Source organism: Bombus vosnesenskii, unplaced genomic scaffold (genome assembly GCF_011952255.1).
Source record: "Bombus vosnesenskii isolate JDL3184/JDL3185 unplaced genomic scaffold, Bvos_JDL3184-5_v1.1 scf7180000013267, whole genome shotgun sequence".
Lineage (NCBI taxonomy): Eukaryota > Metazoa > Arthropoda > Insecta > Hymenoptera > Apidae > Bombus > Bombus vosnesenskii.
In genome coordinates, this window is record NW_022882927.1 from 5,470,355 (window position 1) to 5,496,619 (window position 26,265).

The 26,265-nt window shown below is 33.6% G+C and overlaps 1 protein-coding gene across 2 annotated transcripts in view; it reads right to left on the bottom strand.

The window, feature by feature from the left end:
- Positions 1-26,173, bottom strand: part of LOC117230820 (ras-related protein Rab-32) — a 57,587-nt gene extending 31,414 nt beyond the window's left edge. Inside the window, exon 1 of one of the 2 annotated variants that reach the window (XM_033488663.1) lies at positions 25,858-26,173. In XM_033488663.1, coding sequence (XP_033344554.1) covers positions 25,858-25,986 — 129 coding nt within the window. In that variant the 5' untranslated portion in view covers positions 25,987-26,173. Of the gene's footprint in view, positions 1-2,284; positions 2,495-25,857 lie in introns of those variants that run through there. The other variant, XM_033488662.1, reaches the window with a different exon arrangement.
- Positions 26,174-26,265: the final 92 nt, after the last annotated feature.

The following is a 26,265-nucleotide window of genomic DNA, read 5'->3' on the forward strand; positions in this document are numbered from 1 at the left end:
GAAATATTTCTCTTAAATTATCCATTCTTAATATTTTTGTATTTTTGTATAGACAATAACTTTCTTTTTGTGAAATACGAACAAGGATTTTCATAGAATAAAAATAAATGATACTATAAGATTCCTTTCGAGGAAATATGAAATTTCAATTTCTGGATTCTATGAAATTTGTAAAATTCTAGATTCTTAAAAATCTTATAAAATCTTATAAAAGCTTTAAAAAACCATATAATGTCTACAAAATCCCAGATTTTACAAAATTTCCTACAAAAATCTCTTCTATAAAATGAACCTAAGAATCGATTCGATTGCAGGACGTTCTGGACTTATTGTGTCTCGTGGTTCTATCGTTAACACATATTTTATAAACCACATTTATAAATTGTACTACAATTTAGAAGCTATTTTCGAAGCATAATTTCAAGACTAATGAAACATAACGTCCTAAAGTAGCATTGAAAAGGCAATTTTCAAGGCAGTTTGCTCGGTCCACTTTTTTCCTTCAAATTTAAGTGCATTACAATCATTATCATCATATTACTGCGTACGTTCATTCACAGAAAGAAAAGAAAACCCTATCTCGAAGGAATTAGAAATAATTCACTGGAAAAATAAAAATTCGCCCAAAATATTTAACCACACAAAAATTTCACAAAAACAACTTGAACATTCAGAATTTATGTACGCTAAATGAAAGTAAAATTCCAATTCTATAAAGCAGCTACGTGTACAACTTTCGTTTATAAAAAGAATTGACAATTTGTAAGTAGCAATTATGTTCACGAAGAAAATAAACGAGGAAGCTTTTCCGGTTGAACAGTTAATCCTCGATAATTTACGTTTGATTTATTGGCAATTATCGCGATAAATGTTTGACAAGGCGGTTAATTACCGGCGGTAGACGAATAATGGCACCGGAAAGAGATGTCAAATTGTCGCTGTTACGAAACGAATTATATCGTTTCCGGTATTCTCCGGCTGCGCCTCTAAACCTAATTATTTTCGCTCGGTTTCATTGAACCGAGATTCTCTCACGGCGATACTAAGTCGGAGAAAGTGAAATAACTCGGTCTTAGAGAACACATCTATGATACTCTTCTTCTCACGCATCCTATTTATCCATGGGATCAAGTTTATTCACTCTGTCGTCTATTCTTCTCTTAAAGTTCATTGTATTTCCAAAAGCACAATTTTCATAATCTATATACATTTTAATATATTCGATAACCGTACACTTATAACGAATTTATAATTCTCATATTTCAATAAATTTATTATCGTCTCAAAACGATCACCCTCAAAGAGATGTTTGTTACCTTCAGATAAAAAATATTAATAATCTATACATTTTAGTATATTCGATAACTGTACATTAATAACGAATTTATAATTCACATATTTCAATAAATTTATTATCGTCTCAAAACGATCACCTTCAAAGAAATTTTTGTTACCTTCAGATAAAAAATATTAATAATCTATACATTTTAGTATATTCGATAACCGTACACTTATAACGAATTTATAATCCACATATTTCAATAAATTTATTATCGTCTCAAACCGATCACCCTCAAAGAAATGTTTGTTACCTTCAGATAAAAAATATTAATAATCTATACATTTTAGTATATTCGATAACTGTACATTAATACCGAATTTATAATTCTCATATTTCAATAAATTTATTATCGTCTCAAAACGATCATCGTCAAAGAAATTTTTGTTACCTTCAGATAAAAAATATTAATAATCTATACATTTTAGTATATTCGATAACCGTACACTTATAACGAATTTATAATCCACATATTTCAATAAATTTATTATCGTCTCAAAGCGATCACCCTCAAAGAAATGTTTGTTACCTTCAGATAAAAAATATTAATAATCTATACATTTTAGTATATTCGATAACTGTACGTTAATAACGAATTTATAATTCACATATTTCAATAAATTTATTATCGTCTCAAAACGATCATCCTCAAAGAAATGTTTGTTACCTTCAGATAAAAAATATTAATAATCTATACATTTTAGTATATTCGACAACCGTACACTTATAACGAATTTATAATTCTCATATTTCCATAAATTTATTATCGTCTCAAAGCGATCACCCTCAAAGAAATGTTTGTTACCTTCAGATAAAAAATATTCTTTTCTAAATATCAATCCTTCTCCTAATCAACGCAAGAAACGAATTGATATTCCAACAAAGACAGACGAAAGTCTGAAGATTTTGACGAGAGTAGCAGTAACAATACCAAAAAAAGCCTACCTTTCTCGTTCTGGTGGGCTGTTGCTTAGTGTTCTCGCTGAAGTTCATGTTCAGATCGATGTACAGGTAATTGTTGTTGAGCAACTGCGGCGGTGGTTCCATCGGTGGCGGATTTGCCTCCTTTTTGTGTCTCAAACGTCTTTCAGTCCTGTCTTGTCTGGTTCGAAGAACCAACACCACGTTACGATCCAACATTTTCAAAAACGAGAAACTTTACGTCCCAATACTGTCGATGGATATCTCGTTACGTTCAATCTGTTGCGAGTAATTAACTTGGTAACCAGTGGCTCGAGAAGGCCACGAAAATCTCAATATTTTTTATCGTTCGATCTGCGCAGATATTTTCAATTGGCTTCTACGTCGATGCAGAATTCTATGATCTTTAGAATTACGACATTTACGACGGTCTGTGTATATTTAAAGAGATTCTAATTAGTTTCTGTCGTATACCGATAAGATTCGATTTCTGTAGAATTTCTCTTTAATACACGTTTTCTTGACTCTTCTTCGATAAAGTATTATCGATAACTTTGAATATCTGTTACTTTGATTGGAGCTGTGCAATATTTAGAGTGGCTCTAACCGGTTTTTACTGTATCAATAATAAGTTTCGATACTGCTAGAATATTTGTTTTCCTTTAACTTTTCTTTTTTGTAAAATATTATTAATAATTTGGAATATCTGTAAGTTTGATCAAAGCATCGTATCTGGAGAGGCTCCGATTTTAATATACTGTCCAATTTTATTTGCTAGAGTTTCGATATTTAATTCAACTCTTTACTAGGTACACACAAAATTACCTTTTCAATTATCTAGTAAAAAGATTGCACTTTCAATATTTTATATCTGCGACTTTGCTCGATTCTCAGTTATTTTCTACTACAATTATAAGCGAGACTTACTCTCGAGGAAGCAATACAACCTTTCAATATGGTGTTCTTAGAAAACTTCCTGAAAACAAGCTCGGAACAAAACCTTCCTCGACTTTCATCTTCCGCAGAGCACCGGTGATCATTCGAACAGCTTCAAGGTTCAAGTTATTATACTATAGCGTCTACTATCGCTTCTAAACACAACAGTTCTCTAGCTTGCTCGAGAAACGCTATCAATCCAACAATATTTGGGAAACTCACTTTGGAACAGTACAAAGTTGATCATTCGATATTAGCTGATTGTCTCTGCGCTCTGAACGCTAATTATTTAGTAACTGATATCAAATAACAAAACAACACAAAATCTCCATAAACAGCACTTCTCTCGTTTCTGTTAAAAGTACCATACAAATTCTGAAAATACTCACAGATCGTCTTCCATTAATAAATCACCGAAATTCACAGAATGTTCATGAAAAATCTTGTAATCCGCACCAACAGCCACCAACGCCGGTTTAATTCGATACAACGTTCAGACGACACTACTCGTTCAGCAAATTAAATTACTTGGTAATTATGTATAATTCGTGCATTTTACAAATATCGATAATATCTTCGAATAGAAAAATCTTCCGGGATTGCTTCATATTTGGCTTCGAAGGTCTACGTTCCAGTCGATGATGGAACGAGCTGGTTCCGATCGGAATTGAAGAAGAGGCAAAAGAAGATGAGTGGGAGAAGCGTGAATTTGTGAAACGACCGCGTGGATTGTGCGCTACTCGGAGGCAAAGTCCCAGCATTTATTGGTCCCGGGGTTAGTCTGGGAAACGTTATCGTTGGCGACACGTTATCGTCTGTTGACGATAGAAAAAAATGATGGTGCCTAGGCGTCGTCGTGCAGCCACAGTTTCTTTTCGATGCGCGGAAATACAAGACGCACAAATCGGTCGCGTGGCCACTCTTATCTTATTATTAAATCTTCTTCTTCAGTGTATAGAATAGCGATATCTCTCGTAGAATATTCTGGGTTTTGGGAGGAGCAACGTATATTTGTAACGCGTTTCGCGAGACCACGTTCGTCAGAGTATCGTCGATGTTGAATTTTAACATCGGAGAAAATTCCGAATGTGAGGAAAGTCGTGAATTTTGAAGGCGATGAAAGCTCTAGATCGAAGATGGCCTGAATTATTTAAAGATCTGCAGGAATTTCTACGATTCGTGAGAAAAGTTGTAGGAAGAGCCTATATTTCAGAAGCTCTGAATTTTTGTCGAGATTCGTAGAATGGTCCGAATTGGAGGGGTCCTGGATTTTTCTGAAATTTAGAAGAAGCGAAGAAGTCTTAGATCCCGACGAAAGGAAGAACTCGTGAATTTAACAAGTGCTGAATTTTAGTGAAACTTGGCGGAAATTCTGAACCAAACAGGTCATGAATTTTTGTAACATTTGAAGATTTGTTGTAGTCATTCCATCGAATTAAATCCTGACTTTTGAGCTTTTTCAAACTTTGAAAGCGAAAGAAAGTATTGATTCTTAGGCTTCAGCAAGGTTTGGAGATTGAATGGAGTTCCGATTCTTGAATTTTAGTGAAACTTCAAACATCTTTGGAATTCTAAGTCTTAAATTTTGATGAAATTCGGAGGAGATTGATCAGACTCTTGACTAATCTTCTAATTCTAAGAATTGAGATTTTGGGGGGAAAACAATAAGATTTGAAACTTCAAGTTGTCAATTGATTAAAAAGTTACTAATAAATTAATTACTAAAGTTACTAATAAATTAGTCAGAAAATAAGTATCAACAAAAGATAGTTTAAAACAAAACCAGGCAGCAATCATTCTAAACATTGACTAGATATAAAAAAGTACTAGAAGCAAGAAGATGAAAATAAAAGTGTGGATCGCGAGTTTCAGTCTAACTCACGTAGACGAAATAACGCTGCAAGTGCCAGACTTGTCCGACGAACCTTTGAACGCTTAAAATCGCTGTAGCTTTTTTAAGCTCTCTTCCCCAAGGCAAGTAGTATACAGAAAAGCAGTGACTTTTTTGTTCTCATAAGCAGTCATCGTGTCTCCATTTTTAAGGGATAAGAAAAATTCAATGTCATAATTTCGAAAATAACGAGAACTCGGTCGAACAACTTTGCACGTTTTGACGAGACTTTGTGATTTTTTATTGTTTGTGATAAATCAGGAAATTCTTCGAAAATTTTACATTTTTCTGTGTTTTAAAAATTTCACAAACATTGGCAGAAAATCGTGTCGAGCTACGACTAAAAATACTAATCACCAAGCGATAATTTCACAATTCACTTATTTATCAATTTACGCTAACATTTGATGTGTTATGAATTCAGCCTTGTAAAATTGTTTAGTGATTTGAAAAACAGATATTCATGAAAATAAAATTCTCTTGACGTAAGCAGCTTCTGTCTTGTCATTCGTTCATTTTATCTGTTTCCTGTTTTTTATCACTGTCATCACATTTCCTATGCAGTCCTCTATTTTCACTGATTCTTTACTGTTCTGAATGACTCGTCAACTTCCATTCACAATCCTTGTCCTAACCGATATTTTACCGCGAAACAATTATGAAAGAATTTATTTTAATTTATATATTAATATATATATATATATATATCTATGTGAGTGTGCGTTTATTCAGCCTCACGGTCAAGAAATATTTTACCTACAGAAGATTATTCAAACCTCGTTGTTTCGCAAGTTGCGGAATTAAACTTCGATCGAACTAAATAAATTCCATAAAGCAAATTGCAAATCCAACTTTAACTTTGAAATTCAACTCTGTACCGTTCGTCTTTTATTATACTTTAACTCTGAAAGTGAACACACACAAGTGACTGAATTGCATAAAGGTGTGTAAATGAAGATATTAATTTCTATAGAAAACTATTACTTAGCTTGGCACGATAAACTCTGTTGTTAATATAATTAAATCGTGAATTCGTGAAATTCTATGCATTCTTGCGTAGCATGAATTTAATATGCAAAACACATACAAAGTACAGTACTTTTTACAATATTCAGTACATAGCACAACATTTTCTGCTCAAGATCCACTCTTTTATTCTTCTCATAAGAATCCGAAGTTTTGCATAAATATTCACGATCTAATTATAATATTTCGCCCCTGAACGTGTGCACAGTACACACGAGAATACTCGCTTTAGGCGCGCGTGCAATTAAAAAACAAATTCTTCTCGTCATTTTAAGATACCAATTTTTGTACCTGTATATTCACCATCTAATTATAATAATTCAACCGCAAAACGTGTACACAGTACACGCCAGACCACTTGCTCTACATACGCGTGTAATTAAAAAACAAATTTTTCCATCTGAAAGTTCTATTTTCTCGTCATTTTAAGGTACGAATTTTTGCACCTGTATAGTCACCATCTAATATTATAATACAATAATTCAATGCTAAACGTGTGCACAGTACACACCACTATACTTGCTCTGCACAGTCGTACAATTAAAAAAACAAATTTTTGTATACCGAGACATTTAATCGAACAGCATCAAGCTCGTTCCACAAACAAATCGCAAATTTCCTCATTCTCGTGACGTATATGCGTATCAGCGTGGAACATCGACACGGATCGCGATTCGTGTCAGTAAATTTCAACTCGATTGCAGAGTGCTTTTCTCATGGCAGCGCTTCGCGTACGCAGTTGTTAAACCATCGCGTCGGTTCATTGCGACGAGTATCGATTGTAGCTTGATCCAAGTACCGGAAGCCTTACTCGTTGCATCGTTACCTGTGTCGTCCGTACACGAATCGGACAATTGAGTTTCAGCTCGTCGACAAATCAGCTACACGTCGATTCCGACGCCAGCTTATCGTATGGTGAAAAAATGTTAAAGATATTCAACGAACGAGAGTCCCGATTCCAGATGCTTTCACATGGCCTGGGTTATCGCTAGATTACGGATTTTTCGTCAAATTCCTATTTTTATAAACACAGGATGAAGAAATAGAACTGAACGTCGTTACGATCGTCGATTTTTTACGCGCCAGTCTTGCTCTTATTTTAGCAAATATTGGTAATATTTTTGCAAGGTGATCGATTAAAAGCGAAGAATCAAGCGCACGAACAGGAATCTTCTCATATTTTATTCAAATCTGAGATATCTTCGAGATGTTGGAAAAATCGGAATAAGACAAAAATGGTCGAAAGGACACGAGAGAGATAGAGATTTGTTTAATTTATTTGGAATTATAACAAATACTCTGTTTCGAATATTCTATATAGTTTTCAATATCATATGCATTTTGTACATTTTTGCATCTTGTCCTCCTTCATTCTAAAGGTTTTTTTCAATTTAAATTCGACTGTGTATTTCTATGCTAATACCAATACTAATTAATTGCATCCAAATATATTAGATTACCCGTTGTTTAATAATGCTTTTATACGACTGCAAAAATTTTTGCAAAACTCCATTCGTCTAAACTTCTAAGGAAACAAACAGTTTATAGATATAACTGGAGACGATCAATTTTCCTCGATAAATATTATTTTTTGTTCGCGATTGATTGGAGCTCGCGTTCGTACAAGCGACTTCAACCGGTAAAAGCTATCAATTAAAATTTCATCTCAATAAACGCGATTGAGATAAATAGAGTTACGCTGTACTACGAGAGTGAAATATAGAACCTCGTGAAAAAAATACTTCATTGGAAAATAGGAATGTATGTGGTGTCATGATATATTTGTAGTATACTTGATGATATTCTTGTAGTATACTTGTTGTGCCTTATATTACGTGATATATTACGGAATATATGTGGTGTCATAATATATTTGTAGTATACTTGATGATATTCTTGTAGTATACTTGTTGTGCCTTATATTACGTGATATATTACGGAATATATGTGGTGTCATGATATATTTGTAGTATACTTGATGATATTTTTGTAGTATATTATATTTTGTGTCTTATATTACGTGATATATAACGGAATATATGTGATGTCATGATATATTTGTAGTATACTTAATGATATTCTTGTAGTATACTTTTATGCCTTATATAACGTGATATATTACGGAATATATGTAGTATCATGATATATTTACAGTATACTTGATAATATTTTTGTAGTATACTTGTTGTGCCTTATATTACGTGATATATTACGGAATATATGTGGTGTCATAATATATTTGTAGTATACTTGATGATATTCTTGTAGTATACTTGTTGTGCCTTATATTACGTGATATATTACGGAATATATGTGGTGTCATGATATATTTGTAGTATACTTGATGATATTTTTGTAGTATATTATATTTTGTGTCTTATATTACGTGATATATAACGGAATATATGTGATGTCATGATATATTTGTAGTATACTTAATGATATTCTTGTAGTATACTTTTATGCCTTATATAACGTGATATATTACGGAATATATGTAGTATCATGATATATTTACAGTATACTTGATAATATTTTTGTAGTATACTTGTTGTGCCTTATATTACGTGATATATTACGGAATATATGTGGTGTCATAATATATTTGTAGTATACTTGATGATATTCTTGTAGTATACTTTTGTGCCTTATATTACGTGATATATTACGGAATATGTGTGGTGTAATGATATATTTGTAGTATATTTTTGTGCCTTATATTACGTGACAGTATAATGTCATAATACAGCAAACAATGATAGAGTAACACGGTTCTGTAGGTGCACGAAAATTGAATCTCATGCTGGTATAGCAATCTAAAATCGAGCCATCTCGAACCGTAATTTAAAATATAATATTGGAACTAGAAACTAGTCGAAAGAGATAAATAATTCTATTGGGATTTGGTCAATCACAGAAGATGCTCGAAACTAAAACAATGATCGTTATTTAGGATTTTTAATCAAAACAGGAAGACAAATATAGACGCATATTATCGCATTGGTTAACGTTAATGATAATAAAACTCTTGGATGATAATAAATCATTCGTGATAACAAAAACGCGGATTTTAACCGGATCGATCGCGATTTCTCTTAACCCAGAAACGACCCGTGATAACATTTCCACGCGACGATTCTCAGATTAGACTTTTTCTAGACAAAATAGTATGAAATAGACTTAGAAATAATTTTGATTTCGTTGCTTGTACTTCACTGTCCCTTTTGAAGTTTCTTGAAGTTTCCTAAATCTTTCATTTCGAATTAGATTTTGCAGTATCTTTAAACGTATTTAGGTTACTCTAAACTTTTGCAATTCCTTAACCCTCTTAATTATGAGCTTTAACGATGCATTGTTGCAAGTATCTGTCGTTGTTGCGGGAAGAAATTTCCTCCTATTTTCATTTAAAACAGTTCTAGTTTCCCTGGTTTATCTGTGTGTTACTAAAGTCTCAGTTTTTTTTTTTCAAATCTTTTATTACAGAAAAATAAATGAATCGATTAATTTTAACTAATTCATCTATTAAAGTAATAATATTACTCGTATTCGCTCAAATTTCAATTTATTCAACGCAACTAAGTGAAAAAGCTTAACTACGTGATCGTTACATGTATTTAACAAACCCATTGTTGATTTCAATGAAGCATTTCCCATAAATGGTCAAGAAGGCATCGCTGTACCGAAAAGTGATTAAAACTGAAACCAAAAAAACATTGAAAAAGCGAAAAAGAATAGAGAAACAAAGAACACGATCTTGATTGAATAATCGTATTCCGATTGAACAAACGGAATAAACATGATCGAACAGCGACGATCGAAAACAAACTGTATTCATGTATTCAGAGTTTCGATTGATCGCGAGTATCGCAGTTTTGTAAAACAAAGATTGCCTTCCGCCTGTAAAAATAGCCAACAAAACTTTGGACGATTATTTTCATGTTTTATCTGCGGTACACGGTTCAACGATCGTGCGCGTGTAACCGAAACATAAAAAGACGGGAAAAATAAAAATTCACGGATTCGATAAAAAAAGACAAAAGAAGAAAAAGAATAGGAGAAAATATACGAAAGAATTTTCGTTTCAAAGTTTCTACCGATTATCAGTGGCGTTCAATGACATTTTTCGGCTGGCTGTTGTCGTTTTGTGGGAAGGGAAAGGGATGGAACAAGAACGATTGAACGTTTCTCGCGAATTTACGATGCAACGTCTGCCATAAATCGGCAAATTGGCGTTGCAGAACAAATTGAAACTCGTCTCGATATATGGAAATTGAACGGGCCACATTTATTTCGCGAAACGCGTATTTCTTTCTTCGCGAGGAAGATTTACAGATGTTCTCTGTAGAAACAGAATATTTTCTCTGAATATTTTCCTGATGAAATGATGTTCGATGCGACGTGTAGCATACAATCGCGTTTTACTTTCTTGAACATTCAGAGATGTTCCCAGAGAAACAGAGTATTTTCGTGATGAAACTACATTTAACGTGATATTCTATTTTTTTTTTTAATTTATAATTACTTGTTTCGCGAATTTAGAGGCTTAACATGTTCACTGTAAAGTCCAAGTCCAATGGACATTCGACGTGACTGAGATTTCTGTTTTTTTAATACGTTGAGTACTGGTGACTCCACTGTGGAGTCATTCGATCAATGATTTTTCAAAATCAATTTTACTCTACCCATAACTGTTTTATAGACGCAGAATGTTTTCTAGAAATATTTCTATAGTAACTGCCTATGAAATCTACGAAATCTATGAAATTTATAATGTTTTAATCTGAATATCTATGAAATATCTATGAAATTTATAATCTTTGAAATTTTCACTTAATCATCTACACACACACATCCATCCACTCATACAGGTAACTTTATTTTACCTTTATTTTACTGTTACACATCTATTATTTATGATCAATCTAACTACCGACTATTATTACAAAACAGAGTATTTATTATAATATCTGGCACATGAAACAAATCTCCATTTGAATTTCATTTCTGTAGGCGTGTCCAGAAAGATATAAAAATATATAAAAATCCACAGATCATTTTATTATCTAATTTGAAGATAGAAATTTATTTAGCAACGAATATTTGTTAGCTTCTTCCCTAGCACCCTTCGTCTTCATGACTACACATTTTCATTGACATTCCATGACTAAGAACAATTTAAAGACGCGAAAAATACGTAGAACACGCATCATATACAAGAATATAAAAAAAAATACCCAAAGTAGAGTATTTGTTATGATAAACACATTTGCGAATAAGATCGATTTTGTCTGTGCTTCTACTCAACATTTTTATAGATATCAAGCTATACGCACTGTTTAGATCATGTTTTTAGTTGTATTTTTGTCATTGCGTTATATTTTTATTTCGCGTTGCTTAATATCTATCGCTCTTTTTCTGTTGCTTTTCTCCTTTTATTTATGTTCTTGTTTTTCACGTATATATACGTATGGACATTTATTTCGTATGTATATGTTGTATTATATTTAGTATTGTATTACATATAAAGAAGTCGAAAATATAGAATAACAATTTTTCGTTCGAGGCTTTGTTTTCGAGAAAATCGACTTTGAATTTTCGCTCGGTACGCGTGCACTTTATCGCGTCTCGTTATAACCGATCTCACTGTAGATCCTTGTCTCGATTGACGTTATTTTTTTAATTTTTTAAATTTTTATTCTATATTTTCGACTTCTTTTTTCGCGTAGAATCACCCCCTTTTCGCTTCTACCACCAGTTACCAACCACCCTGTATATATACATTGGACTTATATCTTTTCTATCATATAATAAATAGTAATTAATATTAACAAATAATCATTCTCAATGGATAAAACGAATCCCTATTTAAAAGTTCTAATTGCTCCCATAAATATGTCAATTTGCATAAAATCCGCACTCTATTCATGATGAACCATCGATCGTTTGCCATTTGATACAACGCAACGTTGACCGCTGTTATTTGCAAACGAAATTGCAACAGCGAAAAACAGTAATTACCATTTCTCATTCTCTTGTTTCCTCGTTCTCAGTCTCGTCGTTATTATCCCCGTCGTGTTTTTCGCTAAAAATTCATCTCGTTATCGACGTAATTAGCGTGTGGCTTATCGATCGGAAGTCGCGAAAGGTCGAGACTAATTCCGTGAAGTCATTAGGTTCGTCCGCTTTTTAAATCGTCTTATCGATCGTTTAATTTCTGAACGTCGCAAATTTGGTTAATTAAGGTAGATAGCGAGTTCGATTTTGATTAATCGTTCAAACGCTACCATGTTTTGCATGTTAAGAGGACGTTTTTTGTAGTTCGTTTAATTGCTCGATTGCGAAATTGCTTGTTGACAGCGTAACGAGATTAAACGCGGCGCCTATGTTATTTGGGTTTCTAAGAAACAGCGAACGATCTGACTCCGATTTGAACGAAACTTTTCAAAAAAACAGCCGATAATCGTAGATTTCTCTTTTCTAGACGCGCTCCTTTTTAGCTTCGCTGACACAGATTTAAGGGGTGAAACCACCCTCCCGAGTTCCATTCCTTAAGAGCTATCTTGGTAACTGTTACAGATGGGAAAAATTTCGTCAACAAAAGTTGAACGATTGTTGACATATTGGAAGGAAATACTGGTCAACGAGCAATTTTCATATTAAAATTTCGTATAAAAAGATTTGCGACCTTCGCGTTCGTTCGAAAAAATCAACGAATGTGCACACCAATGAATTTATCGCAAACTAATGAAAATGTACATTTTGTTTATCTGTAACTCGTTGTAAATCAAATTAGATCTAAAATTTTGCAAATTGTAAAAATTTCGTTAGAGACGTGCAGTATCAGCGATCAGGATTTTAATTGAATTTAAACCACAATTAAAAAAGAAAAGATTATATACTTTTTGAAACAAAATCCTCGTTATCTCGATAATTAATTTTTCCAGATTTAATAACAAATCTCGTGGATGATGAAACGGTGGTCGTACAAATTGTACCAAATTTCAGATTGGTTTATCTCGAAGATTCTTGCGTCAGAGCTTCCTACATTATATTTTTAAGAAGAAAATGCCGTAAATCTTTTATCGGTTAGTAACAGAGGACCGATGGTGTTTTACTGATAAATCATGGTTATAAGAAACGGATTCGTGATTACACCATTAAGCGGGGTCAAGCTTGATAGCGAGTGATAACGAACACGTCGATAATCTTCGAGAACCGAGAAACAGAACACGAAAATTTACGCCGTTCGAAAGTTTCGATTGATCGGCTTTCGACCAAATCGTATCTTTTCGAGCGGAAGGTACGCTGTGCGTATTTTTATTTTATTTAATTTTTAAGATGGTTCAATCTTTTCCTTTGAAAATTTCCTTCGGCACTTGGGCCTTGGAAAATAATAATTTCATGTTTCAGACCGATCATTAGCAATTAGAAATTGGAAACCGATAAAAAGATGAGGTAATCGGTAGTTGATACTTTATAAACCGAATCTGGTAAAGAAAAACTGATAGTTGAAGTTAAAAGTATAAACATTTTACAGTACAAAGACTAACGGAATATTAGATAGTGATGAGATCGCACACCGAATGATCGAATTAAAGTTTCAAGTTAAAAATCGTAAACCTCGACACAATTGCATCGCACTGAAGTTCCAATTCTTGGAAAGTGCTTTCGATGCAATGAAAATCGGCAGTCAATTGCGCTGCAGGTTTCTTGCGAATCGACGTGTCACGCGATTGCATTCTACTCGAGAAATACGTGTTTCCTTGGCGTGTTTCGAGTGGAAACGACTGCGTTGGTCGTTCGTCGGTGTTTGCTCTCCATTCACTATCGTGAATTTTATCTGGTCGCTGCACCGCCTTGATATCAGTGACGATTTCCGATTTTTCATTTCGAAACACAAAAACGTCAAGAACTACGAGTTATGATTCAAGATGATTGATTCAAGAATCAAGATTAATTTCGATTTATTTATGGAGAACGAATCTATTAGAACATACAATATTATGTTTCTTATTATAAGTTGCAAAATATTTATTATAAATTACGTGCACATATAAATATTACACATATATATTAATACAATTATTATACAGTTAATACAATTAATACAAATACGCACAGCATGTCATTATAGTAATTGTTGAGATACAAATGTATGCTGGAGAATGATAAATAAATTTTTGTAGAAAGCTTACTGTAACGATTAGGATATTTCGTATTGATTATGATACACGTGTATGTGAATTTCACATACATTTCATGGACATTCCAATATTGCAAGGCCAAGAGTGAACAGTATGAACCGATGACATGTAAAAAGAATGGATTTACCATAGTGTTTGGTGAAACAACAATTAACATCAACTACTACACGCTACAATCAGTGTTATGATAATTATTAATTTTCTCGTTTTTGATCTTGTCGTTTCAGAAAATTTTCTGATTTTTATTCATGCGACTGTTAATATTGGCAATTTTTCACACGTTCAAGATCTCTGTGCTTTGGAGCAATTTCTTGAAAGCCTAAATCTCGTATTTTTGGAACATTTTTAACTATCGATTAGAAGCATAAATAACGTGTAATTCGGGTTACTCGTTTTTTTTATAGTTTAAGGTCTTTTGTGATTTAGAACGATTTCTTGAAAGTCTAAATCTCGTATTTTGGAACTTCGTTTGATTATTTCGAGATATTTTGATTATTAAGAATTCTGATTAGAAGTGGAATTTGTCTAAATTCAAGCTAATAATTTTTCATATTTTAAGGAGCTTTGTGCTTCAAAAAACATTTCTCGAAGTCCAGAATTTACGTACACTGTGGCCAATGCTATTGGATTCTCGTTGCGTTACCTTTGATGACGATATACAGTGGCTTAAACAAGCACAGCCCAACTAATCATCATTGAAGTGGGATGTGCTAACAGTTACACGTTACACGCCTCGTTAAACATATTTATCGGATTACAACGTTATAATAAGTGCTTTATTATTGGCACACGTGTTTCTTGCTTCGACAATGTGCCTGTGGACGTCAATGGACATCCATCGATCGACTTACATAATAGAAATCCAAAAATAAAGATCGATATCCAATTAGAAGAATCGAATAGATTCTATTTTAAAAGCAAAAATTCCGAATGAAAATTTTCTTTGCAATTTTAATCAACACGTTACTATTAAATTAAAATTTTGACTGAAAGCTAAAAAGTCTAAATTAAAAGCTGGAAATTAAAATTGACGAAAAATATCTGATCGAAACTTCGAGACGTTTTCGACGAAATAAATGACAAATAAATATTGGAGTTACAGTGAAATTAAGAGGAGCTAAATATCGGTGGTAAAATTTCATTTCAATCAAAATTTCACATCGATGCACGCGGTCGGGTTCATTTAATTCGATTTAAAATCACTGCGGAACTTTCCAGTAGTATTACCCGCGTGTGTGATCAGACTGTCTGGAATCAATTGGCTCGGACTAACGGAGCGAACGAACGATGCTTCGTGATTCAATTTGTTTCATTTCTCTGTGTTAAACGAAAAGTAACGATGTGTAAATATTTTCAAGCATTCATTTCAATGTTTAACAATTGCTGTTAATACTTGTCAGGATATAAAGCACAGTTGTTACATCGGATTAAAGTTATTTGTAATACCGGTTGATATTTGCCTTTTTACGTATTTTCCAAATTTTCCTTAAGTCACAAAGGCAATCTTACAATTGATTTCATTGTCTTTGTGGATCTTTCAACATTCTTTTCGTACAACTTTTGATGTCAGTTCCTTCGCGTATATCGATTCCTCTTCGATGTTCTTTAAACGAATCTAAGGTACAATGTCCGAAGAAAAATAAGAAAATTAAAATTAAAAAATCGAGTAATAAAACAACGTGCAACGAATAAACTTTCCTAACTGTAAAATTATTGAACAACGTAAATAAGATAACGTATACGTATATCGTTTTTTGAAGTCAAAGGAGAATCTCTTTCGCAGAGGGTGAGCTGGAAAAATCGATAGAAATGAAGGAAACGCGGCAGGAAATAGAAAAATCGAAAGCATTGAAACTTTGAATGGTTCGAAGAGCAGGCAAGATGTGCAAAAATCAGGAATGAGGATGAATCAGAAGCATTGACACGATAACAAATACTCGATGATCAAACGGTAGCAAGGCTGGTCGAGTGATAACGATAAGGATCCGGTCGAAATGTTTATTTGACGAAATAGCTTTGCAATTGTCTCTTTTGTGAGTCACTGGATGCTATTTGTGCGATTATTGGATCAATTGAGAAATTCTTACGCCACTGCTTGCAGGTTGGCAATTTCATTTGCAAACTTTCACTAATCAAGAACTTGAATTCTATTTTGATCATGGAAAAACGATGCAATTTTTCCACTGAAAATTTGAACACCAAATTGTTCTATAATAAATATATCAAGTGTCAGTGGAATTAAAAAAATTGTTAAATTTTTAATAACTTTCTAAATAGATATTTTAACGAATATTTTTTCCATCATTTTTTTAAATAAATACATTTACGAAGCATAGTTTCTTCTTTCTATGGAATATTTTTCGACAATCGGACGTGCTTCAATTTCCCGGCTGCATCCGTCTGATAAATTTTTCAAATCGACAAATCGATAGGTAGCTTTACTTCACGGCGCTGTACGAATGTTTTACCTCTCATGCTTTTAAAGTCTACTTTTAAAATATTAAACCCGGCAGCGCAATAACGCACAGTCGGTTACATGTAAATGTACATCCATTTACATAAATATATATTATACGTAGTATCTGCAAACATCGATATTTCAGCAGTTCGATCACCAGCGATACGACCACTTGAATATTTCAATATCTCAACATTTTATAACACACCATTGAAAAGCTATAATATCTACGCTCGTATAAAATATTAAGAATTGCAGTTTTTCAAATATATTTCCATTTTGTTACTATATAACAAAGATCTACAAAAGTATTTCATGAAATAGAATCTCTTCCGTATGACCCTAATCGTTTCACGATTAATTCAAATGAAATTTTCTCCGCGGATATTTTTAAGAGGGGCGGTTTCGCGTCGTCGACACGTCGAAATAACCACAAACCCGATTCGATCTGGGTCAGTCGACGTCGTTCACGACGAAACTCGATCGCTTTTCGTATTCTCGCGACACCTTCGATCCGGTCGACTTTAATCCGACCGGCTGGAATAGAGGCGCGACAAAAAGAAACAAGCAGCGGTTATGCAAGCCTTTCTTTTTTAAGCCTGTTCCTCGCGTCTAGCCGATAATATCGCGATTAACGTCGAAGAATCGTAGCTAATCGCTGTGACAACTCATGAAAAAGATTCTGTAAAATCCATCTTGACGGTCCTCTGTTACTACAACTTATTAATTTCACTAATTCCATTGTTTGATCACGTTCTTTACGCGATACTCTGGCCTTCCGCGTTGACTTCTCGGTTTGGTCTCAGATTTTGTGATCCCGTCGCCGGAATATGCAACTATGCAAAATAATATCTGCGAACGAGACGATCTCTCCTCTGGATCTTGCCATTAAGCCAAGGCGATCGACGTCGGAGTTACTTATTTTCTAACGTGTCGTTATAATACAATTTTCTTTATTCTTTTCTTTTTCCCTTTTTCTGTTTCTTACACGAAGTATTCGCGAAATCATTGTACAAGCGATCGGGTGGTGATTCTACGTGGAAGAATAAGTCGATAAAAAAGAGTAACGTTTCTTCGTTTAAGGCTTCGTTTTCGAGAAAAATGTGTTTGAAGATCCGCCAGGTACACGCGTACTAATCGTAAGTCTCGAGATATCCGACTTCTCTTTCTGTTCACGTTGATAATAATCTGATTAGACGAGCAGAGCGAAGAACGTAGGCAACATTTTGAACACTCGTTACGTTAACGAAATGAATTTTTAAATATATATCCTCATTTTTAAATAGTAAACTCGTTATCCTTATTTATGAAACCATTCCAAATATGGACACTGTGGACGTAAGATAACGGCAATGATAGGAAGCAAATGCTGACATTGTCCATGTTTATAAATATCAACACGAGCAAAAAGAGAAGTCGGATAGCTCGAAACTTACAATCAGTACACGTGCACCTGACGGATCTTCAGGCTCTTTTTTCTCGGAAAAGAAACCTCGAACGAAAAAATGTTATTCTTTTTTTTTTCGACTTATTTTTCCACACGACAACGCGTGCCACGCTTTTCGGAGACACCCTGTATACTTACGCGTTTTTTTTTTACCTTTGTTATATATTTATATTCCTTTTTTTTATTTTCGTCTTTTTTGTTTCACATTTATTACTTTCACTGCGGTAACAACTTTTCTTCCTCGTGCCATACGGCTCGTGTTCGTGATTTGCTAAATAAATAGATAAATAAATCAAGCCTCTGCGTGAAATTAACTGATTACTCAAGAAACATTATACCGAGTGAGAGATTGTACAAAATATAAATAAGGAAAATATTGTAACTGTACGGATTCTTAGAGATTAAGAAGCTTCTTTCGTGAAATTAAACTTTAAATTAGACAGCTGATGATTAATCAATAATAATTTCTATTTAGGACTTGTTCTACTCCATTTAGGAAGTTTTCTATTGAGGATTGGCTAATTTCTTCAAAGTCTGTAATATACAGATCAAAGAGAGGATAAGAGTGTTAAAGGGGAAATTTTGCATAATTTTTTAATGAACAATTTTGCGATAAATTTCCAGTGTCTTCTATTGAATGTTTGCTAATTTTGATATGGAAACGGTAACATGGATGGAGAAAAGGGTAGGAGTGTAAGAGAGGGAATTTTGAAATTATTTATCTTCAAGTAACTTCAAAGTAACTGTGTCTGAAATGTTTTATCTTAATTTCCAAAGTCTATTAACCATCGATCATATCAGCTACAATATACTTGTATTCTTTAGAAGATAAAGGAATTTGTAATTATTGCACAATTGGAAGAACACAAAGGGCCAGTGTAAAAATGACATGTTTCATACTAAGTAAATGGAGACAAACAATTATTTGTATGGCTGGAAACAAAGACAGGCAATACTGGCGAAAACAAGTGGCGATAAGCCGAGAACGGATCATAATAAATTAAAAAGGCAGCCTTGATAGAACATAAAACTGGCTATAGCTGGAAGAGATACAGATTGAAACAATTTAACTCGTAAGCCTTCAGAAACCAATTAGAAAAGACTAAAAAAGATAATCAACCATTAATTACACTATAAAAAGAAGGAAAAATGTTAAATGTTCGAGATAAAATATCCTCCCATTCTTCGTTCGCAAGTAACAAAATTAAAAATTTCAAAGGGGGCTGAACCAAAATAGAGAAAGGTAAAAAATTCATTTTTATCAAATTCGTCCCCCATTTCTTGATTGTGAAGAAAAAAAAAACGAAAGGAAGACCCAGAGATGAAAACAAGAGAGAAAGTAAAATTTCCAAGAATCAAAAGTATCTTTCCATTCGTCTTCCAGGAATTTTCATCAAATTAAAAGGAATCGATCCATCAAACTGTTCAGTCAATACCCACTTGGCCAATCGTCGAACGATACGAGGGAGTCATCGATAAGTTAGTCATCGATAATCTCAATTTCTAATCGTTTATCAAACGCTGCAAACTCTCATTCTCTCTCTCTCTCTCTATCTATCTTCTCAAGACTTTTCAATTCATCCTATCACGTTCCACGGTATTCGAATACGGCAACAATCTATCAACCGATTAGATAAAACAAAGCCACCTCGGGAATTATCGAGACGAAACATCGTCACGATATAAAACTTTCTCGGCCAGGTATTAAGCCTGTGGCTACCGGTGAAAGTTCGATCGATCGTCGAGTTCAGTTTTCTTCATCTGGAAACCATAGAAATCCGCAATGTGTTCGTACGAAGGTGTGAACAATTCAAGCGGTGTTTCTACGAGATCAGATCGAAGGAAAATGACAAAACTAACTACGCTTCAGGCTCTTTGTACGTTAGATATTGACATCTGAAGATCAAGTAAAATGTCGAGACGCAGAATGAGGGAGAATGACGCTTAAAAATAATTCGAGAAATTGACATTAAAAATAGACAAATGCTTGCTTAACTTTGATCTTCCACAGCCATCGAAACAATAACCAGATACTAACAGAATAGCCGCGTCTGATATACAGTCGACGATAACCTCTCCAGAGGGATCAAATCTTAGTATAAAAACCCTGCCAAATCAGCACTCAACACATTTTTTGTTATAACACTCTGAACCGTCACTCTGTTGGATTCGTAGAATAAATTTTACTATCATATCTAATTTTCTGATTTCCTGTGTTACCTGAATTCGAATAACTTGAATTCAAATTCGCGCTCGTACAAGTCAAGTTATTTCTAAGTTCAAGCTCAAGTTACTTTCCTTGTCGCGAGTCCAGCCTTTAAGCTCAGGTAATCTGACTTCGACTGAGTATTTCGTTTAAGATACATATCTAAGAGTGTCATGGGTCGATCAATAATCGTCATCGATATTTCAAGCTTCCCAGCATCATCGTATGATATCGACAATATCGTATCGACGATACATATTCATTATTTTAGGTGAAAACCTTGAAATATCATATATTAGATGTATATGGATATAATGTTCAAATAATTAAAATGTGAAGAAAACATGCAACAGTTGCCACTCTTTCACAAAGATCACCAAGCTTTCTTTAAAACTAAGATGAGAAGCCTCGGAAAAGATCTTTGGAAAAAAGCATCTCCATACAACATACGCGAGACACGTACAAATATATTTGACAAAATTCCAGCAATTATTTTTAATAAAAAATAACAAGTTCTTCATTCTCACTTGACTTAGAATTGGACACATTAAACTGACACGCTGTCATCTTCTAACTAGATATGAGCCAAATAAGTGCAATAACTGTAACAGTATTCTAGTCTATATACATCGTGTTATTTAATTATAGTAACGTCTCGCAATAAAAAATTAAATTCCGTCTTTCAAATAAGGTTCAGACGTGTTTAAATTGTGAAACACATCGCGAAAATCTTCTCTAGAAATCTTTCTCAAACATATTAATTTCTATCGCCAAATTATGACATTGTAAACTACAGACTGTGTCTCAACATACACCGTATCATACTAATTTTGAATTTAAGTTAACCGTACTGTATTGTACGGTAATTGCACTATATATGATATATGTTCAAGATATACAGATACTGTTATCTAAGCTTGTAATTTACCTTACTGTACTTTGCACTTTGTATTTTACATATCCTATTTTTGTATTATGTTAATCGCGGCAGCTAACGATCATAGGAAATAATTGACGCGACTTTAACTGAAATCAAGAATAATAATAATAATAATAATAATAATAATATATGTGTGTGACGCGTGTTAGTCCTGAACAATATAATTGTATTATTAATTAAACTCAGGTACGTGTATAATCCGAAATGTAATTAAAAGGAAAGGTAGGGCAGATTTATAACAGCGACGATGTTTGTTTCGGTAGATTAGGTTTCGTTTTCCATTAGACAGTTACGCGATGATTGGTTTTTAGGGGTGGTTTTATTGGTTCTACAATATAGCGATAATGGAACGAAAATTAACAGTAGATTGGATTCCTTGCTACACTATACTGATTAATACGAATCTCTCTCATATAGTTATTTTAATTAATTAATATATATATATATATATATATATATATATATATATATATATATATATCAATAAATCTTTTAATTTTGTGTCACGTAAATCATCTTCATCAATTATTAGTTAATGATAGGACGATCCTTTTTACGATTACAATAATATGCATATACATAAATCAATAATAAAACAATAAGTAATTTCAGATATAGAAATTGGAATAATTAACACGGATAACTGCTCCCTTCCAGGTCCATTCAATATCATTCAATCTGCCATCTAACATCATATCTTCGAGCTAACATCTTATCTTCCATGTAAGATAGTGCCACAATTAATTAAACCTAACTTAATAATAACTCAGGAAACGAAGATAACAGATTCACAATAAATAACAGAAATGTCCACGTGCGACCACGACACAAGTAAAACAAACTTTTAGGTAAATTTACAGGGCAAATTTGTTAATAACGATATGTATATGGACAAACTGTGAGGTAATAAAATTAGCTGTTGACCCGGTGATTTTCTTCAGCGATAAGCAAATAAGCTACAATCTGAACTGCGACCAATGAGAATGGCTCCATCTAATAGAAATCCTCTGTAACCGATCATTTTCTGTAATGATACGCCATGGAAATCGTCGTTCCATGGGGAAACTAAATTACACCTGTTCGTACTTTATAATGGTAACATTATAGGAAACGTCCCATCGGACGGATTTTTATGCTCGATAATGCGCAAGTAAATACACTATCATTGAAAAGTATCTGAACACTTACTTATCTTCGACAGGACGTAATTCAATTACGAAATTATAGATTCGATATTTTATTCTTTATTCCTGCGATGGCTATATCTCATCGGATATTACGATGGAGTCAAATTAGACCTGCTTTTGTTGGAAATTTCAAATTCACGTCAGATATTACGTATTATAGTTTCGGCTACAGATACGGGCAATTGCAGTTCGTTCTAAGCTCGATATTTTATTATCTTTATTTTTGTGATCACCGCGTTTAATGAAATATCACGAAGGGGTGAAAAGGTAGGTTTGGTTTTGTTGAAGATGTAAAATTAACACCAGATTTCACGTATTATAGGTAGATGTGGGACATAATATAGTTGTTTTTGAGGTTCTTCCTAAGCTTGTTATTTCATTCTTTATTTGTATGATTGCTATATTTATTGGAATATTCCGATAGCGTCAAGTATTGTTTACTTTTGTTGGAAATGTAAGATTGACGTCAGATTTTGTGTAGATATTATAATTTTGTCAGATACGAGATACAGTTTAGTTACTATTGGAGTTCTTTCTAAGCTCTGTGATCTAGATATAAGGATTTTTCTAATCTGACAGCGATTAGTTGAAAGAGGGACGCCGAATTGTGTATTTACTTTTGATAAGAATCGAGAAAGGTTTTGGAGAACTGATTTACAAATATTTAAAAACTCTCGATAAATAATTCGTAAATTAATATTGCTTTTAGTTAACTTATTTATTTATACATTCCACTAATTTCAAATCGATTATTTTCGGTATTCTGATTCTTATGGACAGAGATGTGGAAAAAAGTGGTTAATAAATTTAAAAATGTATTCCCTAGGAATTATCACAAATTTTTAGCAACGCGTCATTTGAATGAAAAATTACAGTGGAAGATTACCTGAAAAGGTAGGATAAATAAGATCATTTTTTAAGAGATTACTCAATTCTGCATAAGTGTTTTAACGTAATTGCAAACGTAACAGAAATTTCAAAATTGATACCTCGTCGAGTCAGCTCTCGTTTCCGTAAATCGACACTAAAAACTCGACGATGCAACAGGTGATTTCGATAAAACGATTTTTTCCTGACTACGGAATCATATTTCAAATAATTGGGCGAAGAGAAAATCTAGTAAAATGAAAAATAGTGTTTTCAATCATCAGACTTAAATACCAAAAGAAACAAAAAAAAAAAAGATGTGTTATTTTTGACTAATGAAAATAATTTTACAACTTGTACATTGTTAACTAAATTTCCTCGATCAATTTCTTACAACAATCTCCGTCAGACTGTCTTTTTTCTCAACCATCCTGTGCAACGCAACTGAAGGAAAAGAAGATTAATGTACTACTTGTTTGTGGTAAACGTTGCCAAGTGGAAAGAAAAATACTCTAGAGTTGGTCTTCGCAGTCTATTTTTCTAGAAGCGATTAAAGAAGTTGAAGAACCGGAGCTGGTCAATTTACAATGGAGATAAAACAGAGAAACGATTATGATAACAATTTGCAAATGAAAATCCTATACATACGTATACATACACGTACAAATGTATCTATCTCTCTATAAATTTGTGCTCACCATGTACTTTATTGGGGCGTAAAAAGTAGGATTATAAGATTCTTTAACGAAACCTCGTGTTATTTAATTTTAATTTAGGAAACATAATGAAATATTTGTAGAACTATTTCAATAGATTATTGCAATAAAGTGAAAGATATGTCATATCTACTTTGTTTTACAGTGAGAAATAAAACGTACTATCAATGAGAAAAGTATATCTAGAAATATTTATTTGCATTACACAAATGTATCAGAAAAATATTTTTTCCGTAATACTTATATCCAATAAAATCATATTTCTTTATACTATGATATAGAAACTTATCAGTTAATTAGCAAACAGCAAAGAGATTACGTTTCACAAAAGATAATATTAAAACAAACTTCTTATATGCATACGTATAAATGCATAGCAGCGTAAGCAGAAAAACAGAATAATAAAAAGACAAATGGAGATCTGCTATTAAAATCTACCACGCGATTCAATGGACGTACTTCCTTTTTCTCAGACGGCAAAGGTGAAATGTAACGTTTCACCGGGGAAACGACCGCGCGCTGCCGCATCGCGACTGTTTCCGCTCAATATCACAAGTGCAAAGAGTTTTTTGTTCTCGCGATGCAGCCTACCGTGGAGTTGGCCTTTGTCCAATCTGCCGTCATTTGTTTTGATGGCGATTTTTGCCATCCCGTGTTAAGAAAAATCGTCAGCCGGCCTAAACGTTTCTTATCGGTCAGGTTTTTAACCCCACACGCCATAAATCAGCGCAAAAGCTTCCAGATTAATTACAATTTATCATACGACACCAAATTTTTTCTTGATGAAGAGCTATTAAAAGAAGCAAACAATACATTTTATTCTACGACTATTACAAGAAGGACTTCACTTGTTTGTCTTAAGAGAAATAAAAAAAAAAAAAAAACAATCTCTTAAGAATGCACTCCAAGGAATTTTAAATATTTATAATTTATTACGAAATAAATTTTGATCACGCAACAAGAACCACGCGCGAAGTTAATCCGGAAACTCTGTTCAAACGGTTCCTACTTTAAGTTTGGAACGATATTAATGCATACGTATCAATCCCCTGCACGCGTATCACATTCCACAGATGGTACATCATCATTTACATAAATCATAATCCGGCGAAAAATTCTTGATGGACTCGTGGCCGATGTGAAAATAAATCTACGAGAAAGCTGTATTACAGTTCGGCACAAATTAACCAAGAGAGTAAACGATAGAACACGTTGATCAAAACATTACGACTTTAACTTATCGCCGCCTCAAAACATTTAAACAACCTTAATCTTACGTAAGCACGCTACTCTACGAGATTAACAATTTCTCATTTCTTATAAATGATCTCCGGCCATCGTACTTTATTCTTTTTATATATTAATTTATACATTAACTGATTTAACTGATTTCATATTCGACTAATTTGTATCTTATTTATTTATATTTTAAATATATCTATATATGTACGGAATAATTTTAAGTTTTCAGAGAAGATCACTCGAGGGTTTTCAAGGCGGTTCAGCGATTCAAAGTCGGTAATTATTTCATGGCGATTTTCAACTTTAACGTGTAATTTCATATGGTGGAACCACCATATAGCAGACGACCCTCGGAACACAGCGAATTCCCGGGTAGTCTGCTAGAGTTTGAAAAACAGCGCGCGAAACGTCGCACGCATCAAGCCGCGTGTATTTCCAGCGAGCGGCAAACGGGAATTAAAAAGTATTTTCACTTACCATTTGATGTATATAAGGGTTTTGCTTGTCCCAGCGGTACTCCTGAAGTTGAACGGTTTCGTATCGTTGTTTTTTCTTCAAGTGCGAACGAGAACGTCTCACGACCGATATCACCACAGCTGGGCCCATCCAGCCATCTTGCCGTATACCAAAACGTGTACTACACTGCGCTGGCGTATTTTGCTACTCGTCTTTCCCTCTCGCCCCCTCGTTCAGGGTAATTGCGTAACTGCCGCGAATGCCCGCGACACTGTCAGTCACGGTCGTATACACAGATCTGGCAACTGGCGTGGTAGGGGTAAGACTCTTAATGTCATAAGGTGTGCTTTACAAATCGGCCGCCAGCCATAGAGCGCTGCGATCTCTGGAACATGAAAACAATAAATAGTTATGCACCAGAGTCGTATT